Source organism: Xiphophorus hellerii, chromosome 9, assembly GCF_003331165.1.
Source record: "Xiphophorus hellerii strain 12219 chromosome 9, Xiphophorus_hellerii-4.1, whole genome shotgun sequence".
NCBI lineage: Eukaryota > Metazoa > Chordata > Actinopteri > Cyprinodontiformes > Poeciliidae > Xiphophorus > Xiphophorus hellerii.
Genome location: NC_045680.1, coordinates 5,549,501 through 5,570,250, shown reverse-complemented (window position 1 = coordinate 5,570,250; position 20,750 = coordinate 5,549,501). Strand labels below are relative to the sequence as shown.

At 37.4% G+C, this 20,750-nt stretch overlaps 2 protein-coding genes across 2 annotated transcripts in view; one reads left to right on the top strand and one right to left on the bottom strand.

The window, feature by feature from the left end:
• kank3 (KN motif and ankyrin repeat domains 3) overlaps nucleotides 1-13,399 on the bottom strand; it is a 41,064-nt gene extending 27,665 nt beyond the window's left edge. The window contains exon 1 of the mRNA XM_032571352.1: nucleotides 13,301-13,399. The gene's annotated coding sequence lies outside the window, so the exon portion shown is untranslated. The remainder of the gene's footprint in view (nucleotides 1-13,300) is intronic.
• A 4,527-nt stretch (nucleotides 13,400-17,926) lies between these two features.
• On the top strand, nucleotides 17,927-20,309 carry LOC116725369 (tubulin alpha chain-like). The gene is made up of 4 exons (XM_032571355.1): nucleotides 17,927-18,006; nucleotides 18,764-18,986; nucleotides 19,075-19,223; nucleotides 19,311-20,309. The coding sequence occupies exons 1-4, from the start codon at nucleotides 18,004-18,006 to the stop codon at nucleotides 20,289-20,291; spliced, it is 1,356 nt and encodes a 451-aa protein (XP_032427246.1). The 5' UTR covers nucleotides 17,927-18,003; the 3' UTR covers nucleotides 20,292-20,309.
• Nucleotides 20,310-20,750: the final 441 nt, after the last annotated feature.

Genomic DNA, 20,750 nt, shown 5'->3' with positions numbered 1-20,750 from the left:
TTGGACATTCCTTTGGACTGGAGCACACTATTTCTCTAAAACCACACAGTATTTATCCTGCAATTTTGCCCCAACTGTACAGGATTTTTTCTCTTTATTATGTTTTTCAGAGGTGTGACCAAGTCACTGTGTTGCAAGTCTCAAGTAAGTCTCAAGTCTTTGTCCTCAAGTCAGAGTCAAGTCTCAAGTAAAGACAGGCAAAAGTCGAGTCAAGTCTCAAGTCAGGAACCTTTAATTTCAAGTCATTTCGAGTCGTTTTTATTTTATTTTTATAATTTGCAATTATACAAAAAATTCAAATAATAGACCATTTGTTCGTTTTAAAATATGTATTTATCTCAAATGATAGAACATGTGTAGCTGAACACAAAGTGTAAAAAACATCTTTAAATTGGACCACTTTATTGCCCAGTTCTGTTAAACTTGATATTCAATAAAAAAAGACGAAAATGCTGACATTTCCACAGCACAATACAAAGAACCATAACAGCAGTTTTTTCCTCTTTTCTCTGACCTGTCAAAACAATATATTGTCAATATAATTTCCCAACGTAGATGTCTTCAAATACACCAACCATCCTTAGATGATACTAGACCCGGCTCATCATCATGATGGGACAGAGAGACTCTGTTCCCTGTGTTCAGGTCCAGAATCTGCTTTCTGTTCCGGAGCCCCGCTCACTATCCACCGGCTTCCTGAGCTAACACGGTGCACATTATTTGTGGAGGCATTTGAAGGACCGGATTTATGGTAAATCATCACCAATTTAACCCGGAGTACACATGCTAACACGAAGTTAGCTAAAGTCAACTATCTTACAGCAAAAGAAAAGTGCCACCTACCGATCTTTGTGAAGCTTCAAATGCCGGACAAAGTTGGACGTCGTGGCATCTCCATCCGATATTCTCTTCTTGCATGTTTTACAAGTTGCAGTTCGGTTTTTAGTCGAAAGTTCATAACCTACATAGCCAAGAGAAATTACTCGCGGAAGCATATTCGAGCGGTTATTTTGTATTTCGTTCCCTGAGCTCTGTAACTTTGCCGCGTTTTTTTAAACGTCCAAATCCTGTTAATTTGATTGGTTGTGCTGCAGCTACGTACACATACATACATAAGGAGAGAGGAAAAACATAGTGACGGTCTGCGCATATTGATACGGAATGAGTGAAATTAATTAATGACGCCACTTTATAAATAATGTGTTTTAAATTTTAAGACTGAGTAAAAAATATCAAGTCTTTTCAAGTAAACAGCTTCAAGTCGAGTCAAGTACCAAGTCAATGGCATGAAAGTCAAAGTCAAGTCCGAGTCTTTGAGCATTTTTTCAAGTCAAGTCTCAAGTCGTGATTTTAACGACTCGAGTCTGACTCGAGTCCAAGTCATGTGACTCGAGTCCCCACCTCTGATGTTTTTATATTCTATCTTTTGTGAGTTTATTTGCCTGTCACTTTGCTGCTGTTACACAGGAATTTCCCTCATAATCGGACAATAAAGGATATTTTTATTTCTATAAAAAAAACTTTGGCGTTTATTTAAACCTGAAATAGACTGAACAACAAATCTCCGCTGCTGGTATTTTGTACGATGGAAAGGCTTGGAAGCTTCTGCTCTAAAGTATGTTTCTACTAAGTTTAAACAACTTAAGAGAGTAGACTAATAAACTCAGATGTTTGAGATGGTAGCTCAGCTTGTTAAAGTCCACACAAACTGAGTGCTCACAAATTACATTTTTCTCAGTTTGCTGCCAGTCATGTGAAAATGGGAACCAGTTAAACAATACTGTCTTCCCCAACATGACAAACTGAACTGTTATAGATTATATTTACTATAAATCATATCAGAACTTTATTCAAATCTAATTTGTCTAATTTCCTTCTTCTCCAATCACCTCCACTCTGACGTTTCTGGCTATGTAAATAAGCAGAATAAATAAGTTTAAAGCCTTTCTAAATGTGGTTCGGAGCTGACCTAGATATCTGCTTCATACATTTGTATTTTAAGAGGAGACTGTGACCCATTTATCTCCTTCATAACATCAGCTACTAGACTCTCCAGATGTTTTATTGTCATAACTACAGAACAAGAACAGATGTCAGCCAGTTTCATGCCCAGAAACAACTGAGCTGTCGCATGCATCTGTTATTGTGTTATTTCCTTAGCTGGTGGAAATTACACTGGTTCTGCCTCTGTTTGATGGAAGGAGTCGGGGTAATGACAAGGCATGGGAGGTATATAACTCTTTGAAATATCTCTTGGAGAACACGCCTTAATCTCCACCCAGCTGCTCCCGTGGAAAATACATATTTCTGGCTTCTAATTCAGTTTTCCAGAATGCACTGATTCAATCAGCCTTTGGATTGGGCCTGGTAAATGCGCCTGTATTCACTGCAAAATGTGATTTGAAGTCTGCCAGGCATGACAAAGTTTAATTGAACATATGAATGTCGCAAGGTTTACGCCAAGATTTTCAGATAACCTGAAATCAAAACTAATTTTTGTCCCTTTTCAACTAAACTGAAAATCTTGTTTTTACTCAGTGAGATATTTTTAAATCATTCACTGGTGAACTAAAGATACAGCCTTCTTCACCAATGTGAAATCAACATTTTCACATTGAATGGATGCTCTCCAGTCTTTAAAATATATCATTTAACACATGAATATTTGGTATAATTATCTTTTTCACAACAACTGTAAATTTTCTTAATATGATTCACTTCAAAACCCTACAGTTTACTTTTTAGAACAAAATTTCTAGATTTTTTTCTACTATTTTAATCTGGATATTTTAAGTACAAAAAAAATTCTGAACTTGTTAAATAGGCGTTTAATCTGTAGGTTCTACAAATCAAAGACCAAACCAAGACCTGAAGTAATTGGTTTCCAGTTTTTGGAGCAATGCACAGCCCATCTAGCCTAAGTACTGGAATATCATATGCAGAATAAATTAACCTGTTTTTATTACTTTTTGTAAGTTTATTTACTTTATTCAATTTCAGAGGATAGATTAACTTGAAGTCCAAAAAGTTGTAAAATCATAAATTATTTTTGATTTATGAATGAAGTCAGTATAATTAAATCACCAAAACACATGGATCCTGAAGTGTTTTCGTCCAGTCAGACGTATTTTCTGATTGAGGAATAGCACAGCTTCAATAGAGAAGGTGTTTGCTGCAAGGAGCTCAGCCGTTTTAACCAGAATATGACAGACGAACCTTGACAGGTGATTACAATGCCAGAGGCTGAAACGAGCGATGACAAGGATAATACACAAACTAAGTGAACTGGATGTCGAAACTGATTTTAGGTTTTTATCCACCCATCTTATTTTGAAAAGTTTACAAACAAACTTCTATAAATCTCCCAATATATTGAATATTTTAACTGGGAAATGTAACTTCCCGAACTAAACTATGCAGAGTTTTGTACTTCTGAAGTGATTTATCGTCTTATTACATTTTCCTTCCAAAGAACCAAATTTATTATTAACTTTTAAAGAAGGCTTCATATAAAAACCTATCACTAAAAACTTTAAATAGATCAATCAAATGATACATTTTCTATGCTCTGTTGTGGAAAAGCTACTGGCTGGATGAAAAATAAATGAAAAAGCACCAAAAGTTCAAGACCACTGGACAAAATATTACACATAACTCAGTCAGTTTGGAAGCAAAATGTAAAGAAATGTGAGATGACTTAAGACTTTTGCAGAGGACTTCCTGTCACTTACTATGAGATGAATTTCCAACTCAACATAAATGCAAAAAATAAAAAGGGGGAAAACTGAGAAGTCAGCAAATTAGAGGTTGAAGGGTAAACAGGAACTTCAAAGTGGGACATAAAGGCAGTTTTGTCCATTTAGGCCACTGCAGGAACTGAGAGGCTTGTTAGGTCTTTTTATGGGACTTGGGGACTTTATTCGACAGGGAAGCATTTCCCCAATAAACATCACATTTATTCCATTATGAGCCACCAAACAGAGGTAACCTCTGTGTTGATGGGCTTTGTTCTGGAGCCTGAAACAAGAGTTGTTGATCCCCTTTCACCTATATGCAAAGTTTTTCAGGCATCATAGTTACATGGAAAAAGCCTAAAAAACATTTTTGAAGTGCTTTGCTTAGCAAGCATGTCATGAGATTCAGTTTGACCTTTTCCCATCCTGTGATCAGAGGGCAGATTTCTACTGGTTTCCCATAGCAGCAGCTGATGGGAGGCATTTCCATCCTGTTGTTTCATTTTTTTAAAGCAGGACAGGAAAAAGCAGAAGATCATCTTATGAGACCACACTGTCTTGATGTCTTGCTCTGTTCAGCAACTCTTCACTGTAAAAACACAAAATCTAACAAAGTACTTTTGGTCTAGTTTCTAGTAGAAATATTGTAGCACACGTGAAATAAGACAAAATTATCTTACAAGTAACTTTTTAGCAAGGCAGAGGATCTTGTTTTAGGTAAATAATTCCTCAATACTGATGTGCTTGTTTGCACACTTTTAGAAGAAATAGATCACAACATCAATGTGTACAATATTGCAATCAGTAAAGACTGCTTATATTAAATTTGGTAAGTCATTAGGCCAAGATTTGAAACCTTAGACTTTCATTTAAACTTTGAATGCAAATTATACAGATGGACAGCTGGATAGATGTCCAACACTGTAGCTGCATGAGCTTGATATACAGTTTCCTTCAACAAAAATCCTATTATTAAAAATCACCTAAGCTCATAAAATGATGAGGAAATTGTAAGAAAGAAAAATAGGGCAAATGTAGGTTTATCATATGAGGGGCCGTTTAGGACAAAATTTACGTTTTGTCTCTCACACACTACCAAAAACTCTCGCATACTCCAAAAAAGTAGCCACGCACACTCCAAAAAATTACGTTTTGTCTCTCACACACTACCAAAAACTCTCGCATACTCCAAAAAAGTAGCCACGCACACTCCAAAAAATTACGTTTTGTCTCTCACACACTACCAAAAACTCTCGCATACTCCAAAAAAATAGCCTCGCATACTCCAAAAAATTACGTTTTGTCCCTCACACACTACCAAAAACTCACGCATACTCCAAAAAAATAGCCTCGCATACTCAAAAAATTACGTTTTGTCTCTCACACACTACCAAAAACTCTCGCATACTCAAAAAAATTACATTTTGTCTCTCACACACTACCAAAAACTCACGCATACTCAAAAAAATAGCCACGCACACTCAAAAATTACTCACGCACATTCAAAAAATACTCAAATTGCGTATACACACACTACTAAAATGTCACACACACACACACAAACGTTAACTTTCTCGCTCACATACACTACTATCAGCTCGCTCACATACACTGTACTAACAGCTCGCACATTCACAAACGTTAACTTTCTCGCTCACATACACTACTACCAGCTCGCGCACATACACACAAACGTTAACTTTCTCGCACACATACACTGCTAACAGCTCGCACATTCACAAACGTTAACTTTCTCGCACACATACACTGCTAACAGCTCGCACACACACAGACGTTTATCTCTCACATACACAAGACTAAAGTTGAACACACACACAGTACTAAGACTCGTTTTATGTATGTGTGAGAGCGAGACTTTTTATGAATGTGTGAGAGCGACACTCTTTATGAATGTGTGAGAGCGAGAATCTTTTTGAATGTGTGAGAGCGACACTCTTTTTGAATGTGTGAGAGTTGTCACGGAAGAGGCGGGGCATAATTTTTGGATCAAACTGCGCATGCGTAGATCCTAAACTATAAGTTTCGATTGTTGACTCACTGTATGTTCTATTACTTAGTATATTTGTGCTTTTAAATATATATAGAACGTTTAACTTTCTTGTAGATTAAATGTGCTATAGAAATAAATGAATCTGATTGATTGATTAAAAATAGCAAAATTCCCAGTGGACAGATTGTACTACAGCAATTTTGCTATTTTTAATCAATCAATCAGATTCATTTATTTCTATAGCACATTTAATCTACAAGAAAGTTAAACGTTCTATATATATTTAAAAGCACAAATATACTAAGTAATAGAACATACAGTGAGTCAACAATCGAAACTTATAGTTTAGGATCTACGCATGCGCAGTTTGATCCAAAAATTATGCCCCGCCTCTTCCGTGACAACTCTCACACATTCAAAAAGAGTGTCGCTCTCACACATTCAAAAAGATTCTCGCTCTCACACATTCATAAAGAGTGTCGCTCTCACACATTCATAAAAAGTCTCGCTCTCACACATACATAAAACGAGTCTTAGTACTGTGTGTGTGTTCAACTTTAGTCTTGTGTATGTGAGAGATAAACGTCTGTGTGTGTGCGAGCTGTTAGCAGTGTATGTGTGCGAGAAAGTTAACGTTTGTGTGTATGTGCGCGAGCTGGTAGTAGTGTATGTGAGCGAGAAAGTTAACGTTTGTGAATGTGCGAGCTGTTAGTACAGTGTATGTGAGCGAGCTGATAGTAGTGTATGTGAGCGAGAAAGTTAACGTTTGTGTGTGTGTGTGTGACATTTTAGTAGTGTGTGTATACGCAATTTGAGTATTTTTTGAATGTGCGTGAGTAATTTTTGAGTGTGCGTGGCTATTTTTTTGAGTATGCGTGAGTTTTTGGTAGTGTGTGAGAGACAAAATGTAATTTTTTTGAGTATGCGAGAGTTTTTGGTAGTGTGTGAGAGACAAAACGTAATTTTTTGAGTATGCGAGGCTATTTTTTTGGAGTATGCGTGAGTTTTTGGTAGTGTGTGAGGGACAAAACGTAATTTTTTGGAGTGTGCGAGGCTATTTTTTTGGAGTATGCGAGAGTTTTTGGTAGTGTGTGAGAGACAAAACGTAATTTTTTGGAGTGTGCGTGGCTACTTTTTTGGAGTATGCGAGAGTTTTTGGTAGTGTGTGAGAGACAAAACGTAAATTTTGTCCTAAACGGCCCCTCATATTATCACTTCTCAATTCGCTATCACAATCATAAACAACCATATTGCAGTGCTACCAACTACCTTGACAAGCTGCAAATGTTTTCATGAATTCATTGATTATGCTTTGTATTTAAACTAATATGTGACTTCTTGGTCATAAAATGCAAAAGATAAGTTACTTCAGATTGGATTTTATTTCAAAGTGAAAGTCAATTATCAAACTCAGCAGATGTGGAGATAAGAAACTTCAAGTTACATTGATTAAGACTAAACTGATTTTCAATATTTCAAAAAATATTAATGTATTATAAAAAACGCTACCTTTGCAATTGACTCAAACATGAACTCCTAATGTCATTTAGTTTGAGTAATTCACTCATGATTCCAAAACTAATCAACTTATGACTAACAGACCTGCTTTCTGTGCTGATAAATAACCAACAAAAACTGAGAAGGTTCCCAAAATGCAGCTACACAGAAATCTGTTATTTGTTAATTAGTTTGCACCTTAATGTTTTATTTTTAGAATATAAAACAAATGATGATTTTAATTCCATCCACATTCTTCAAAATAGTAATGTATTGGTCGCCACAAAACTTATCAGTGACACAATCTATTAGCTGAATTGTTCATCTCTCACTAACAATCAGGCCAAAAGCAAGCAGCCTGTGGCGAGTGAGAGCAACGCTATTTATTTTATCTTATCAAGTCTGATTACTTTTTGGTATTCATATATATACAATTGCCAAATGAAAAATAAGTCAAAAAACTGACTTTTGACTATTAAGATTTGTGTTAGAGGTTGAAAGTATAATTTAAAAATGATTCAAAATTGTTTTTCAAAATGTAAAAGATAAAATTTAATCCTATTTCTATCAATAAACATATTAAATTACAACAAAGTCTCAGGCTGGGCTTTTCTTCAGTGTTCTAGAAAGCAAGAATTTCAGCAGATAACAGGAAGGCTAACGTCATTATAGCAAAGTCGTTCTGTTTTTTCAGTTTGAACTGTCAAAACCAAGCTGTCATAGAGCTGGGCATGGATTTAATCCTGCCGTTGATCAATTTTATCCAGCTTAGACTTAGAAAATACACCTAAAAATGATGATATGGTCAAAATGATTGTGCACACAGTGTACAGAAAAAAACATATTTTTAACAGCACATTTTAAGCTCTTTTAAATGCTCCCACATGTTGAATAAAATGGAGTTCAATAATAGAGGTGTGGCTGATTTATTTTACAAATAAGCAACAAACTGCTGCAGAACTTCAATTCAGATGGGATGAATAAACATTAAAAGGTTTGAATATTAAACTTTGGCTATGATTATGAACTGATATTTATCTAATTAATATATAAATTTAAATGTAATTTATCAAGCTGAACTTGGGTGTCAAAAATATCAGGTATGAGATCCTAATATTTAGGATATTAGTAAGAAAGCCTCCAGTTTTCACTCCAGATCTGACCAGGTTGCAGCCTCTTCTTGTAAAAACATACCGGTTTTATTTCGCTCCTGACACTCCAGCTCTCTCTGTCCTCACTGCATCATGCCACAGCAGTGCACAGACCGGCTCTCAGACCTGCTAAAATTAAAACCACTTGTAATAAAGCTAAAAATACGACGGCATGCAGCTTATCAAGCTACAGGACTCACGAGCACAGTCTCAGATTTGATTTTGCCCTTATTAAATAAACTGTCCTCCATCAACTCTGAGGTGCAAATAAGCTGAAAATGCATGAAGCAGGAAGATGGCTGAGGTTCTCATTACAAAATTAGAGTATGTTTGTACCTTTGACCTGCAGACACCTCAGACTAAACTTTCAGGGAAGCTATTTTTGAGGCGGCAGCAGTAAGTCAAACCCCAGAGTCCTGTTGCAGGAAGACAGTTTCCCCAGAGTGAGCTTCAGAAAGCTGCTAATAGCTTAACATGTGGATGATTTTTCTCAAATCTCTAATCAGCTCAATATTCATCCAAAAATATCTTAAATTTTAAATGTGTTTTTTTTTTTTTCTTCAAAGGCAAAGAAAAATCATTGTGACAAACTGATCATTTCTGAATGGAGACATTCAATTGTTGAGGTATAACTCTTTGGCCACAGTCAACTTCACTTTTTGATAGCAGTCGTTTTTTTTCCCCCAGGGCTCCAATAATAATGTCTTTATCCAAAAATCCTGGTTTAGTAAATGACTGTAAACTTAATTGTCTAAATAACCAGCTCCCTCTAGGGAGATTTTTCCACCACAATATTTCAAGGGATAAAAAAAAGTGAAGTCATCATTTGTTGACCTGCGTTGGACTCTGCCTTAGACTCTGATTTAGAGTATAAACACAAAAAAGAAACATGGTAACATATATATTTTTTTCCTTTTCAGCATGGGCTGGTTACTGGCATCAAGATGTGTGGAATTTTCAAAAAGCTATAAAACCACCAAATTGTTTTATTGCACTGTTCTTACTGTTAAAACTCCAGAGTAAGTACCACTCATTCGGGTTTTTCCAGCTTTTTAGGGCATAATTACTAATGAATCCCCTCCACCACCCATTGCTGATTACTGCCAGCCTGTTAAATCAACACTGTGCCAAATCTATTTGGTCCTTATCAGAACTGAAGTTAATTTTACTCTTTTAGAGTTCTTTCAGCAACAGATAGAATATTTCTAACATTTGTAAATTATTGTAAATTAACACATTATGTCTTCTCCAGGTAGAGTGCCATTTTATAGCACAATCAAGTAACTATGTTACCTTCAGTTAAATATGACTTAAAAAAATAGGACTTCGTAATTTAATGCTTTAACGCTAATTGGGCCTCTGTCTCTTTAAAAACTCCTGCTCTTTCTGAAACTCCACCTTCAGGAAGTCATCACAACATTGTTCCTCTATTAACCCTCTAATAATGTTTTACCTGCGTTTCACTGAAACAGGTGTTTGCTAATTTCTGCTGACTAGTCTGAAGGAGCTGAGTGAGGGATTCATGCTCTGGCTGCTCTGTGAGGAGGAATCTTGGAAGCTGCAGCTCCAAGGAGAAGCTGCTTCTCGAAGGCGAGACGGGTTTTCCACAGCTAAATGGTTGCCACGGGAGATTCAAGGATTTCTCAAACATGGTAAAAAAATCCAAGGCTAAACTCCAAGTATGTTTTTGATGAAGGAATAACATTATAACATGATCTAAAGCTAAAAGAGTTGATTTCACATAATCCTGCCCCTTTTAAACAAGCTGAGGAGATAATGTTGATATCATGACTATAGCACATGAAAGTTGTAACATCCTGTTTTTATAAAAACAGCACAAATTTATGGATGTGCTGTTATAAATACTACTTTCAACGTAACATTTCATTGTCACACTAGTATTTATTCCAGCACGCCCACACAAATGCAACCATGCAGAATGTTTGCATTTAAAATGCAGCAGATATCCATCATCATCATCATTATCATCATCATCATCATCATCGTTCAAAGGCTGATGATAAAGAGATGCCACTTTAACACTTTGTGTCAAGTAAAGGACACAAAACAGCTTCAAGTTCAGCTACCAGCCTCTTCTGGTCAGACTGAATTATATTCTACTTTACAGCATCACCAGTCTGAAGTTTACACTCAATTATTAATATTATACTACAGGTTTTTAATTATGGATTTTAAAAATGGAACTAGAAACTTTTCTATTGCCGTCAACAAGTCGCATGTAACTCTGACTGGACATTCAACCACAGTTCTTGGTACAATTGTTAGAAACAAATCAGAATCAGTTTGTTTTCCGACCACAACTCGTCTTTCAAGCATAGCTCATATTTTTTCCAACAGGTTTGGTATATGGGGTCTGACCCAGAAACCATCAGATTTAAATTCCAGTGGGCAAAATCTTTTTTTTTTCCTCCAACAACTTCATGCAAAGTAACAGTAACACCAAATCAATCTCACAGCATGATGCTACCAACATATTTGAAAGCCTCACTGTGACAACTTCAAATACAGTTCTTGTCATTCTGGCCAAACTGTCTCATCAAACCGTAAAACCTTTCTCCAGAAGACATTTGACTTGTCTTTGAACATTATAATTTTAGAGTACATGTCTCTTTTTTGATAAATAATCTCCAAGTCTATATCAGAATCAACTTTATTGGCCAAGATTATGTATAAAAACTAGAAATTTTAGGTTTCCAAGCACTCACAGCAGACATTAGGTGTAAAAGTAGAAACTTTGAAGGACATAAAATAGGACTAAAGCATAAAGGGAAGAAGTATTGTGATTGTGCAAAAATATTTTTTTTCACAGTATAAGTGACTATTTTGGGTTCATGAAAGAGACAACCTGGGGGGTGAAACTGTCTCTGTGGTGGCTGGTTTTTGAAAATAACACTCTGTAGCGCTGACCGAAAGGTAAAATCCTGAACAGTTTGTGTCCAGGATGTGTGTGGTCTGCAGAGATGCTAACTGCCCCTTTTCTGACCTGTACAACTCCTGGATGGAAGAAAAGTCAGCATCCTCTCTCCTGATCTACTTGTTGGTTGCAGTTTGGCCTTATCATGTTTTGTGGCTCAACGAAAACACAAAGTGATGGACAAACACAGGACAGACTCAATAATTCCTGTGTAAAAGATGACCAGCAACTCCTGTGGGAGGTTGTACTCCTTCAGTTGCTACAGGAAGTACAGTGTTTATACCTCAGGAAGTCCCAAAAAAAGGTGGTTCTTAGGAACGAGAAGTATTTCCACAGTAAACAATGTTGTTGACGAAGGTGAGTGGAGGTATTGTGTGGGATGTTCTTCCCCAGCTCGGTGTTAAACTGTTGTCACCATGGCCAATGATGCTGGTCTTCCAGTATCACTGAATTAACATCAGGTTTGAGCCTTGATGGTTCTTTGGCTGTTTTGGGACATCCTAAATATCTTGGTTTTATCTAAGAGGAGCAGATTTGGATTAAAGGGTTAAAATTTTAGTAAATTTAGAACATTGAACCTTAAACATTGTGTAAATACACCTAACATTGAGTCCATTGTAAATCAACCTCCTTCAGTGGATCCTAAATGCACAAAGGAGTTTCATCATATCCTTCTTGTCAGCAGTTGGTAGACTCTAACCAACACTGCCCCTAAAAACCTCAACAGCTGTTTAATGTGCAGTTATTAGTTTTGCCGTAATTGCACAGTAGTATATTACTCTTAATTCTGTTTTCAATAAATGTTATATTTGCATCTACTTCTACATGCTTTGATTGCCCGTCACTTTGAAGCTATTGCATCAGAATTTCCCCACTTTGTGACAATAAACAGTATTCCTTCTAGTCCTCTAACTTAAATGATTTCTAAGTGGTCAATTACCTAGTAAATATTTTGGCAAAGAAATTGCTCATGGCATCGAAAAGAGTGTGGCATCTCTGCAACTTTCTGAGGAACATCAATGACAGTTTGTCTATACATTTGATGCCAGGCCTCAGAAGAGCTTGATGGGATGTTTAGATGGTATTCAGTCGCTGGTTTAGAACTTGTGTGGATTAGAGGACAACCTATATAATATTTGTATCATCAGTTCATCCATAATAAAAGAACTGTTCAAAGACATTATTCATCCCAGTGATGAGCAGATGGGCTGTAGCTCTGTAGGTTCTCAGAATGGGACATAAGAGAACATGATGCTATCCATAATAACAGACAGGAGATCAGCCAGAAAACTTTGAGGATGTTTAACAACTCTGACAGCAGTGGGAGCTGAGGGGGATTTCCGTCCCATGAAGCTGCCTCACCCACAACAGTGATTGAAAAAAAGGATGTTTACTCCAAATCTGCACTGCATTTACTTTCCATTCACTCACTCAAAAATCGTAAGCTTCAACGACCATTCAGCAGGAAAAGACTAAAGAGTTTAACTTGATTTGAGGCTAAAACTACAGAATAAAAAGAAATCAAAAGTAACAAATAGGTTTGAAGATGCTGAAATCTAAGACTTCCCACTCTGCTGCTAAATATGTAACTATAAACAACAAAAGAGTTCTCCATGCCAAACACAACTCTTTTTAATTTCTGAAATACTATTTTAGAGAATAAATAAATGTGGAAATAACAGGGGGGGGTTTGTCAAGCAGTTATTAGATGGTGGTAAGTCAACATATCACCATTAATACCCACAAAGATGGCATTTAGATACTCAAAAACAAAATGTGTCACCAAGTGAAAACATGTTATTAATCAGAGTAAAATACAGTACAGCAAGATAAATACTGCAGGATGACTGCAAAATTTTACAGGAGCATTAACTTACTGCAGCAAGCCCTGACAATAAACAGCTTGTTTGGAAATAATGAACTGATAAAAGCAAAGCAGTGCAGAAAGTGAAGCACACGGCTCGTTGCTTACCTCCTGGCTTGTCTCCTACCAGTCACACTGAGGTTTGTCATAACTTTCAGAGAAGGTAAGGAAAGTTTGGGAGGAGAAGCATGAAAAAAAGCCTCCCACTTCTCAGGCTTCAGCGCTAATGTCAAGTTACGTGAACTGCGAAACGAAGTGCTGGATTTCAAATTTCAAAATAAAAGCAATTTTGTATCAAATCAAAGGCCAAGGTTAAGTCCTAATGTAGGAACTAGGCATTTGTTTATGATGGGTAGAAAATGATTGAATATAATTAATAACATGGGATTTAACTTGAGAATTTGTATTTAATCTGTATTTATTTTGTAAGTAAACATAGACTGTTATGAAATTCTCACTGTGAAAATACTCAGAAATACTTTTATTTGAAAAAGTTACAAAAGTAAACTTAACTCATGACTAACATGACACTATAGTTTGTGTGAGTGAGTTGGTTCTTTAGTTATCTACCCTTGTAGCAGATATGAGAAGATAAACATGGTTCCATAAGTGATTTAAAACATTTTTGATATTTTGGAACTTGTTTTTTTTCTCGATGAGTTCTCACCATTGCTGATGGATGGATGGATGGATGGATGGATGGATGGATGGATGGATGGATGGATGGATGGATGGATGGATGGATGGATGGATGGATGGATGGATGGATGGATGGATGGATGGATGGATGGATGGATGGATGGATGGATGGATGGATGGCTGGCTTGCTTGCTTGCTGGCTTGCTTGCTTGCTTTACGGACGGACGGTCTGACTACTAAACCTTGTTCAAAAATACATTTATTGAAATCAAAATATCTTCAGTGAAAGACTGCTTTCATTCTAACTAAAAACCGTGTTAATACCAATTTGGACAATACAATGAATAAAATAAATAAGTAAAACTCCCAAAAAGATGCCCAGGCCTTAATATTTTACATCTGCTGTATCACAATTTCAGAATATTCCTTTGTAAATCTTGTGCCACATGATTTAAAATCGCTTTTGTAGTGATTTCAAAAACGATCTGATAGTGTTGAGTTAAGTTTATTGTCATTATATTTTCGCTTTATTTAATTTTAAATTTATTTTTTTCAACGTCAAAATGCTGAATGTGCTTTTACTTTGAAGCTAAGTCCTTATGTGCTCCAGTGACTACCTGTCTCACCGTGTGGACTGACGTAGATTGACTGTTGAACGAGTCACTCAGAGACGGGCAAATCCACCAATCAGAAACTGGAACCAAAGCACGTGAGTGCTAATATTAAAGGGGCGGGGCCTGCGCTCCAGTTTGGTCAAATGGCGCCAAACTGACGAAATTATTGATTGCTTTCATAATGTTGACTAAGACATGTAAACACCGACAGAGACTTTCATTGAAAAGTTCCTGTTTTTCAATAATAAAAGCAAAATAAGGTCCGCTTAAACTTCAGTCTATACTAGAGATTTTGAATTATTTAGACCAAATTGTTATTTGTAATATATTACAATGAATAAGCAGAAGTACACGGTGCTTTTAAGGCACTGAAAAGGCCCAAAACGTCTACTTATCAGCAGATTGGTGCTGTTGCCTCAAATGGACGCAGTAAGTTGTTTGCTTCAAGAAAGGAGTGTGACTTAACTGAAGAACATTTCAGTACACACAGAAACAAATATGACATTAAAGCACCGAAAATGTTTACTTTATTCAACAATTTTAGAACACAGGTGTATATCTACATCTTCTTGTACTTCTACAAGAAGATGTAGATATACGAGATATACTGTACATCTTCTAGTATATCTACAAGATCTACATCTACAAGATACATGATTCCAGTCTGAATAAAAACGTCTTAAAAACTTGATCCTATTACACACATTTCCTTGTTCCTTTAGACCACTGGAGATGTCTCTTGATCAAAGAAATAAAACTAGTCAGAAGGCCAGAAAGTAGGAACAAACTGTTCCTACTTTGAGTTGAGGTTTGGCTAAAAGCTGCAGGAGTGTTGGTAAAAGGTCAAGTTGACCTTATTGTGCTTAATATAGTGTTGAATAAGTATTCTTAAAGACAGTGTATTACAAAAGTCGTGAGATGTAATTGCAGCGTTAGGACTGAAGGCTTCTAAATGTCGCTGCCATTGCCAACATCAAAACCAAGCGCACCATCCAGTTTGTGGACTGGTGCCCCACTGGTTTCAAGGTGGGCATCAACTACCAGCCTCCCACTGTGGTTCCTGGTGGAGACATGGCCAAGGTCATCACCCCAAAAAATTGGTAGTGCTCTTTAAAGAGCAGTAAACATCTCAACGTCCTTGAAGGACAAGTGGAACAACAACAGAACTTACATCAATCCTAAAGTGTTCACTTGCATGTTTTAACGTAAAACAGCAAGTGGAAAAACATCAGAACGGACCGAGAAAGACTTTAAAAAACAGAACTTGTATCAGGAGGCCATTTCAATATTCCCCTCCTTCTTCCTCACCCTCCCCTTCAATACAATCAGTTCCAACCTCTTCATAATCCTTCTCCAGTGCAGCCATGTCCTCCCTGGCCTCGGAGAACTCTCCCTCCTCCATGCCCTCACCCACATACCAATGAACGAAGGTACGCCTGGCGTACATCAGATCAAACTTGTGGTCGAGCCGAGCCCAGGCCTCTGCAATGGCCGTGGTGTTGCTCAACATGCACACAGCCCTCTGGAAAAGACCTTAAGTCTGTTCAGTAGTCATGTCAATTTTGTGTCTTGCCTTATAAAATTAGATTTAATATGTGAATGTGGCCAAAAAGCCAATTTCTGCTCTGTAAAATGTTTGAATAGTTGCCCTGTGCCTGATAACCAGGCCCTGCTTTAATTCTCTGCAGAACATGCAGTGTTTTTGTGATGAATTGGAAATGTCTTGTATATTTTGTTCAACAATAAAAACTAAAAAGTATTGTGTATATTTTTTCCTTTTTTAAACTGCAAATTCAGCTCAGACCATTTACAAGGTGGTGAAGGTTGATCAAAGCCCTGATACACAGTGAGACAAACAAATTAATGTGACTCTTTGCACAGACATTACTATCAGAGTGGACTGTAAATACCGGGGGTCCAGGAGGCCTGAGTGCTGCAGTGTGTTCAGCTTCAGTTATGAAATGTTACCTTACATTTTCTGCCAATGGCTGGTTGTCAGAAAGATGTAACATCACCTACTGGATATGATCGGAGAAAGCCAATGGGAAGGTTTTTTTTGTTTGTTTGTTTGTTTTTGCAAAGGATAGTCTGATCACTAAATATCAGTTTGTTGTTGCTTCATTTGTTTCAAGCTAATATTCTTATGAAAATATACAAATGTCAGGTATAATATTTAATATTTTTCTGGTCCAGTTAATCAAAAAATGTTACTTTTAGTGCCTTGTTAGTGGTGATCGTTTACTTCAAGTATTTGCATTTAATCAATTGATAATGTAATACTGCCTCCTGGTGGCCAATGTCAGTGCTTTATCATCTTAAATTACGTCACTTAATCGGGAAAGGCCATCAGATACATAATTTAAAAATAATATAAAATCATACACCATTTTTATGTATGAGTGAACGAATACGTTAAAATTGGATTTAAAAATTAATGTGAAAGTTATGCATGTTGATTATGTTTTATCTTCGCTGTAGAGATTTGGATGTCCCGATGCCCCACGAAGTTGTTTTATGACGAGCTATAATTCGTCCTCTGTGTTTTCGAGTAGAAAATTAAAAATTATCTTAGAACAAGTCATTTCCACCTGAACTATGTTCAGGTTGCAGTTCTGTTTGATATATGGTGAATTCAGGATGTAAAATGCATTTAATCTTCATACGTAGCACACCTGGGTGCATTTGATTCAGTTTTCACATATAATGTTATTTTGTTGTGTTCCAAATTAAACTCATTTAACTTAATGTATTGCATAATTACATAAGACTGTGGGTCACCTTATTTTCTTATTAAGTTATACAATGTATTTTAAAATCAAAGTCAACCCACTCACGCAAAACATCGACACCTATAGACAAATTAAATAAAGTTTATTCAGAATCAGTGAAATAAAAATTCATCGAGTTTGTGAAAAAACAGCAAAAAATCTTTCCTTTTAATTTAATTTATATTAATATAATTATACGATCAATTGGCTGTTAGTAGAATTAAATCTAAAGGAGAAGACGCACATTGCCAGTGACCAAAAGGTTCAGCTTAATAAAGCAAAGAAGTGAAGTTTAAAGATAACTATTCCAAAATCATTTCTTTCACATTGAATCAAGTGAACGTTATTTCTGTTGATGGTTTTTGGTTGTAAACCAACGTAAAGGTGCATTACTGCCATCTACTGAATTGGATTGGGAAACAGCGGCTTTGCAGTGGGAGAGTGACCATCTGGAGAATATGTAGGGGGGATTCATACAGTTATATTATTTATCTGTTTATTTATTTACTGTGAATTCACAACGATCATAGATTGTATTTACTTCACTTTATAAGTAATTATCATTGTTATTATTATCATATTATTTTTATTAAGGCTAGGACAAGTACAAATTATTAAAACTACGACCACCCCTCAGCTGTCATAAAATGGTATGATCCAGCCAACCCAAACGCTCACAACAACAAACGGCTCTTCTATTTGTTGTAGTTACGTGGAAGGCCTTCCTCCTCTAAATTTACTCGTTAATAGATTTCTGCTTTGTCCTCGCAAATCCGAAAAATACAGAAAAATGGTAAGAATATTTCAACGTTTTTCATTTTAACTTTTCTCAGAGAGGTAATCGAAGACTGGGATGACTTTAGCTCTCTAAATTTGTTCGTTCATTTAAACATAAAGTGCAATTTATTACCCAGGTTTTTATGGGCAGATATTTTCAGCCCTGTTATAAATGTAAATTCATTTAAAAATGGTCAGAGGGATAGTTTATTATAATTTTTTTGCTGTCTCAAACCAACCGCTAACTCAGTCGCAGTTAGCCGTTAGTTGACAGTTACCTTAATGACTGTTAAAGGACTTTGGTAAGCATTTAATATTTGTCAAATATGTCTTCCTCTTCGGAATACATTGATGCGTGTATCTATGCGTGTAAAAAAAATACATGTTTTTAATAAAAATTGGCGTATGGGCTCCCTTTTTGTGTACTATTGCCCGTTTAACGGAGACACGTTATTTCAACTGATGTAACGATCCAATCATCGTTTTGTTATTAAAGACAAACATTTGGTTACCAAGCCAACGGGCAATTTAGAATGAAGTCCTTAATTCTTTTACAACCACATTCTGGGCACAGAGGTTCATCAAATCAGTGTAGCTAGCTGATTCTATTGGGATAGGGAGGATCACCAGCTGTCTAGGTAGTCATTATTTGTTGATGTGCCTTTTGTATCCATTCAATTAGCTTTATAATAGTTCATACTAGAGCACTTTGATGCAAGATGACATGTTTTATCTGTGTCCCAGATTAAAATGTATATTTTCTTCCTGTCCAGCGTGAATGCATCTCAGTCCATGTTGGTCAGGCCGGCATCCAGATTGGTAATGCCTGCTGGGAGCTGTATTGCCTGGAACATGGCATCCAGCCAGATGGTCTGATGCCGAGCGACAAGACAGTGGGAAGAGGAGACGACTCCTTCAACACTTTCTTCAGTGAGACCGGTTCTGGAAAGCATGTTCCCCGGGCCGTGTTTGTGGACCTGGAGCCCACTGTCATTGGTAAGTCTCACCACTTGCTGGAGAGCACTGGAATTAGTTCAGTTTAATTTATTTGATGTGTGACTATTTATTTTCCACCCCTCCATAGATGAGGTGCGCTCTGGGACCTACCACCAGCTATTTCACCCTGAGCAGTTGATTAATGGTAAGGAGGACGCTGCGAACAATTATGCTCGTGGGCACTACACCATCGGAAAGGAGATCATCGATCCTGTTTTGGATAGACTTCGCAAACTGGTAAGATCATGGAATTTAAAATCATCTGGAAAGATGAAAGTAAATTTGTGTTACATTTGAATTCTGACAACCATTCTCTATTTTCAGGCTGACCAGTGTAATGGTCTTCAGGGCTTTCTGGTTTTCCACAGCTTTGGTGGAGGCACTGGCTCTGGTTTCACCTCCCTGCTGATGGAGCGCCTGTCTGTCGACTATGGCAAGAAATCCAAGCTGGAGTTCTCCATCTATCCGGCCCCACAGGTGTCCACAGCCGTGGTGGAGCCTTACAACTCCATCCTGACCACCCACACCACCCTGGAGCACTCGGACTGCGCCTTCATGGTGGACAACGAGGCCATATACGATATCTGCTGTCGGAACCTGGACATCGAGCGCCCCACCTACACCAACCTGAACAGACTGATGAGTCAGATCGTGTCCTCCATCACGGCTTCTCTTCGTTTCGACGGCGCGCTCAACGTGGATTTGGCCGAGTTCCAGACCAACTTGGTGCCTTATCCACGTATCCACTTCCCTCTGGCCACTTACGCTCCTGTCATCTCTGCCGAGAAGGCTTACCATGAACAGATGACCGTATCTGAAATTACGAACGCTTGCTTTGAGCCAGCCAATCAGATGGTGAAATGTGACCCTCGCCACGGCAAGTACATGGCCTGCTGCCTTTTGTACCGTGGAGATGTGGTGCCCAAAGACGTCAACGCTGCCATTGCCAACATCAAAACTAAACGTGGGATCCAGTTTGTGGACTGGTGCCCCACTGGTTTCAAGGTGGGCATCAACTACCAGCCTCCCACTGTGGTTCCTGGTGGAGATATAGCCAAGGTCCAGAGGGCTGTGTGCATGTTGAGCAACACCACGGCCATTGCAGAGGCCTGGGCTCGGCTCGACCACAAGTTTGATCTGATGTACGCCAAGCGTGCCTTCGTTCATTGGTATGTGGGTGAGGGCATGGAGGAGGGAGAGTTCTCCGAGGCCAGGGAGGACATGGCTGCACTGGAGAAGGATTATGAAGAGGTTGGAACTGATTCTATTGAAGGGGAGGGTGAGGAAGATGGAGGGGAATATTAAAATGGCCTCCTAAAACTAGTTCTGTGTTTTAAGTCTTTCTCGGTCTGTTCTGATGTTTTTTCTCTTGCCGTTTAGCAGTCAAGTATTTTGAAATGTTTGTTTTAATTTGTATTTCCACTTCTCAGGGCTGTTTCATAAAAGCAGGTTTCAGAAATCCAGGGTTAGAGATAAAGCCAGCCTTCATCAGTTCATCCTGGATTTTGTTGCACAGAGGCTAAGTAATTCAGGTGAATGCAGGTACATAGACTCATTTAAGAGACTATGAGATTGATCACAGATGTATTGAGACTACAATGGGTAAATTGCGTGCATCATATCTCAAACCAAACAAGCAACATCTTTGATGGAGTCTTATGAGGAATTGAAACACATCATACTCTATTGCTTTCAGCAGTAGCAAGCAATAGAGAATTGATTAAATGGGTAATTAACCAAAAACATTTATTTTCTGTACTTTTA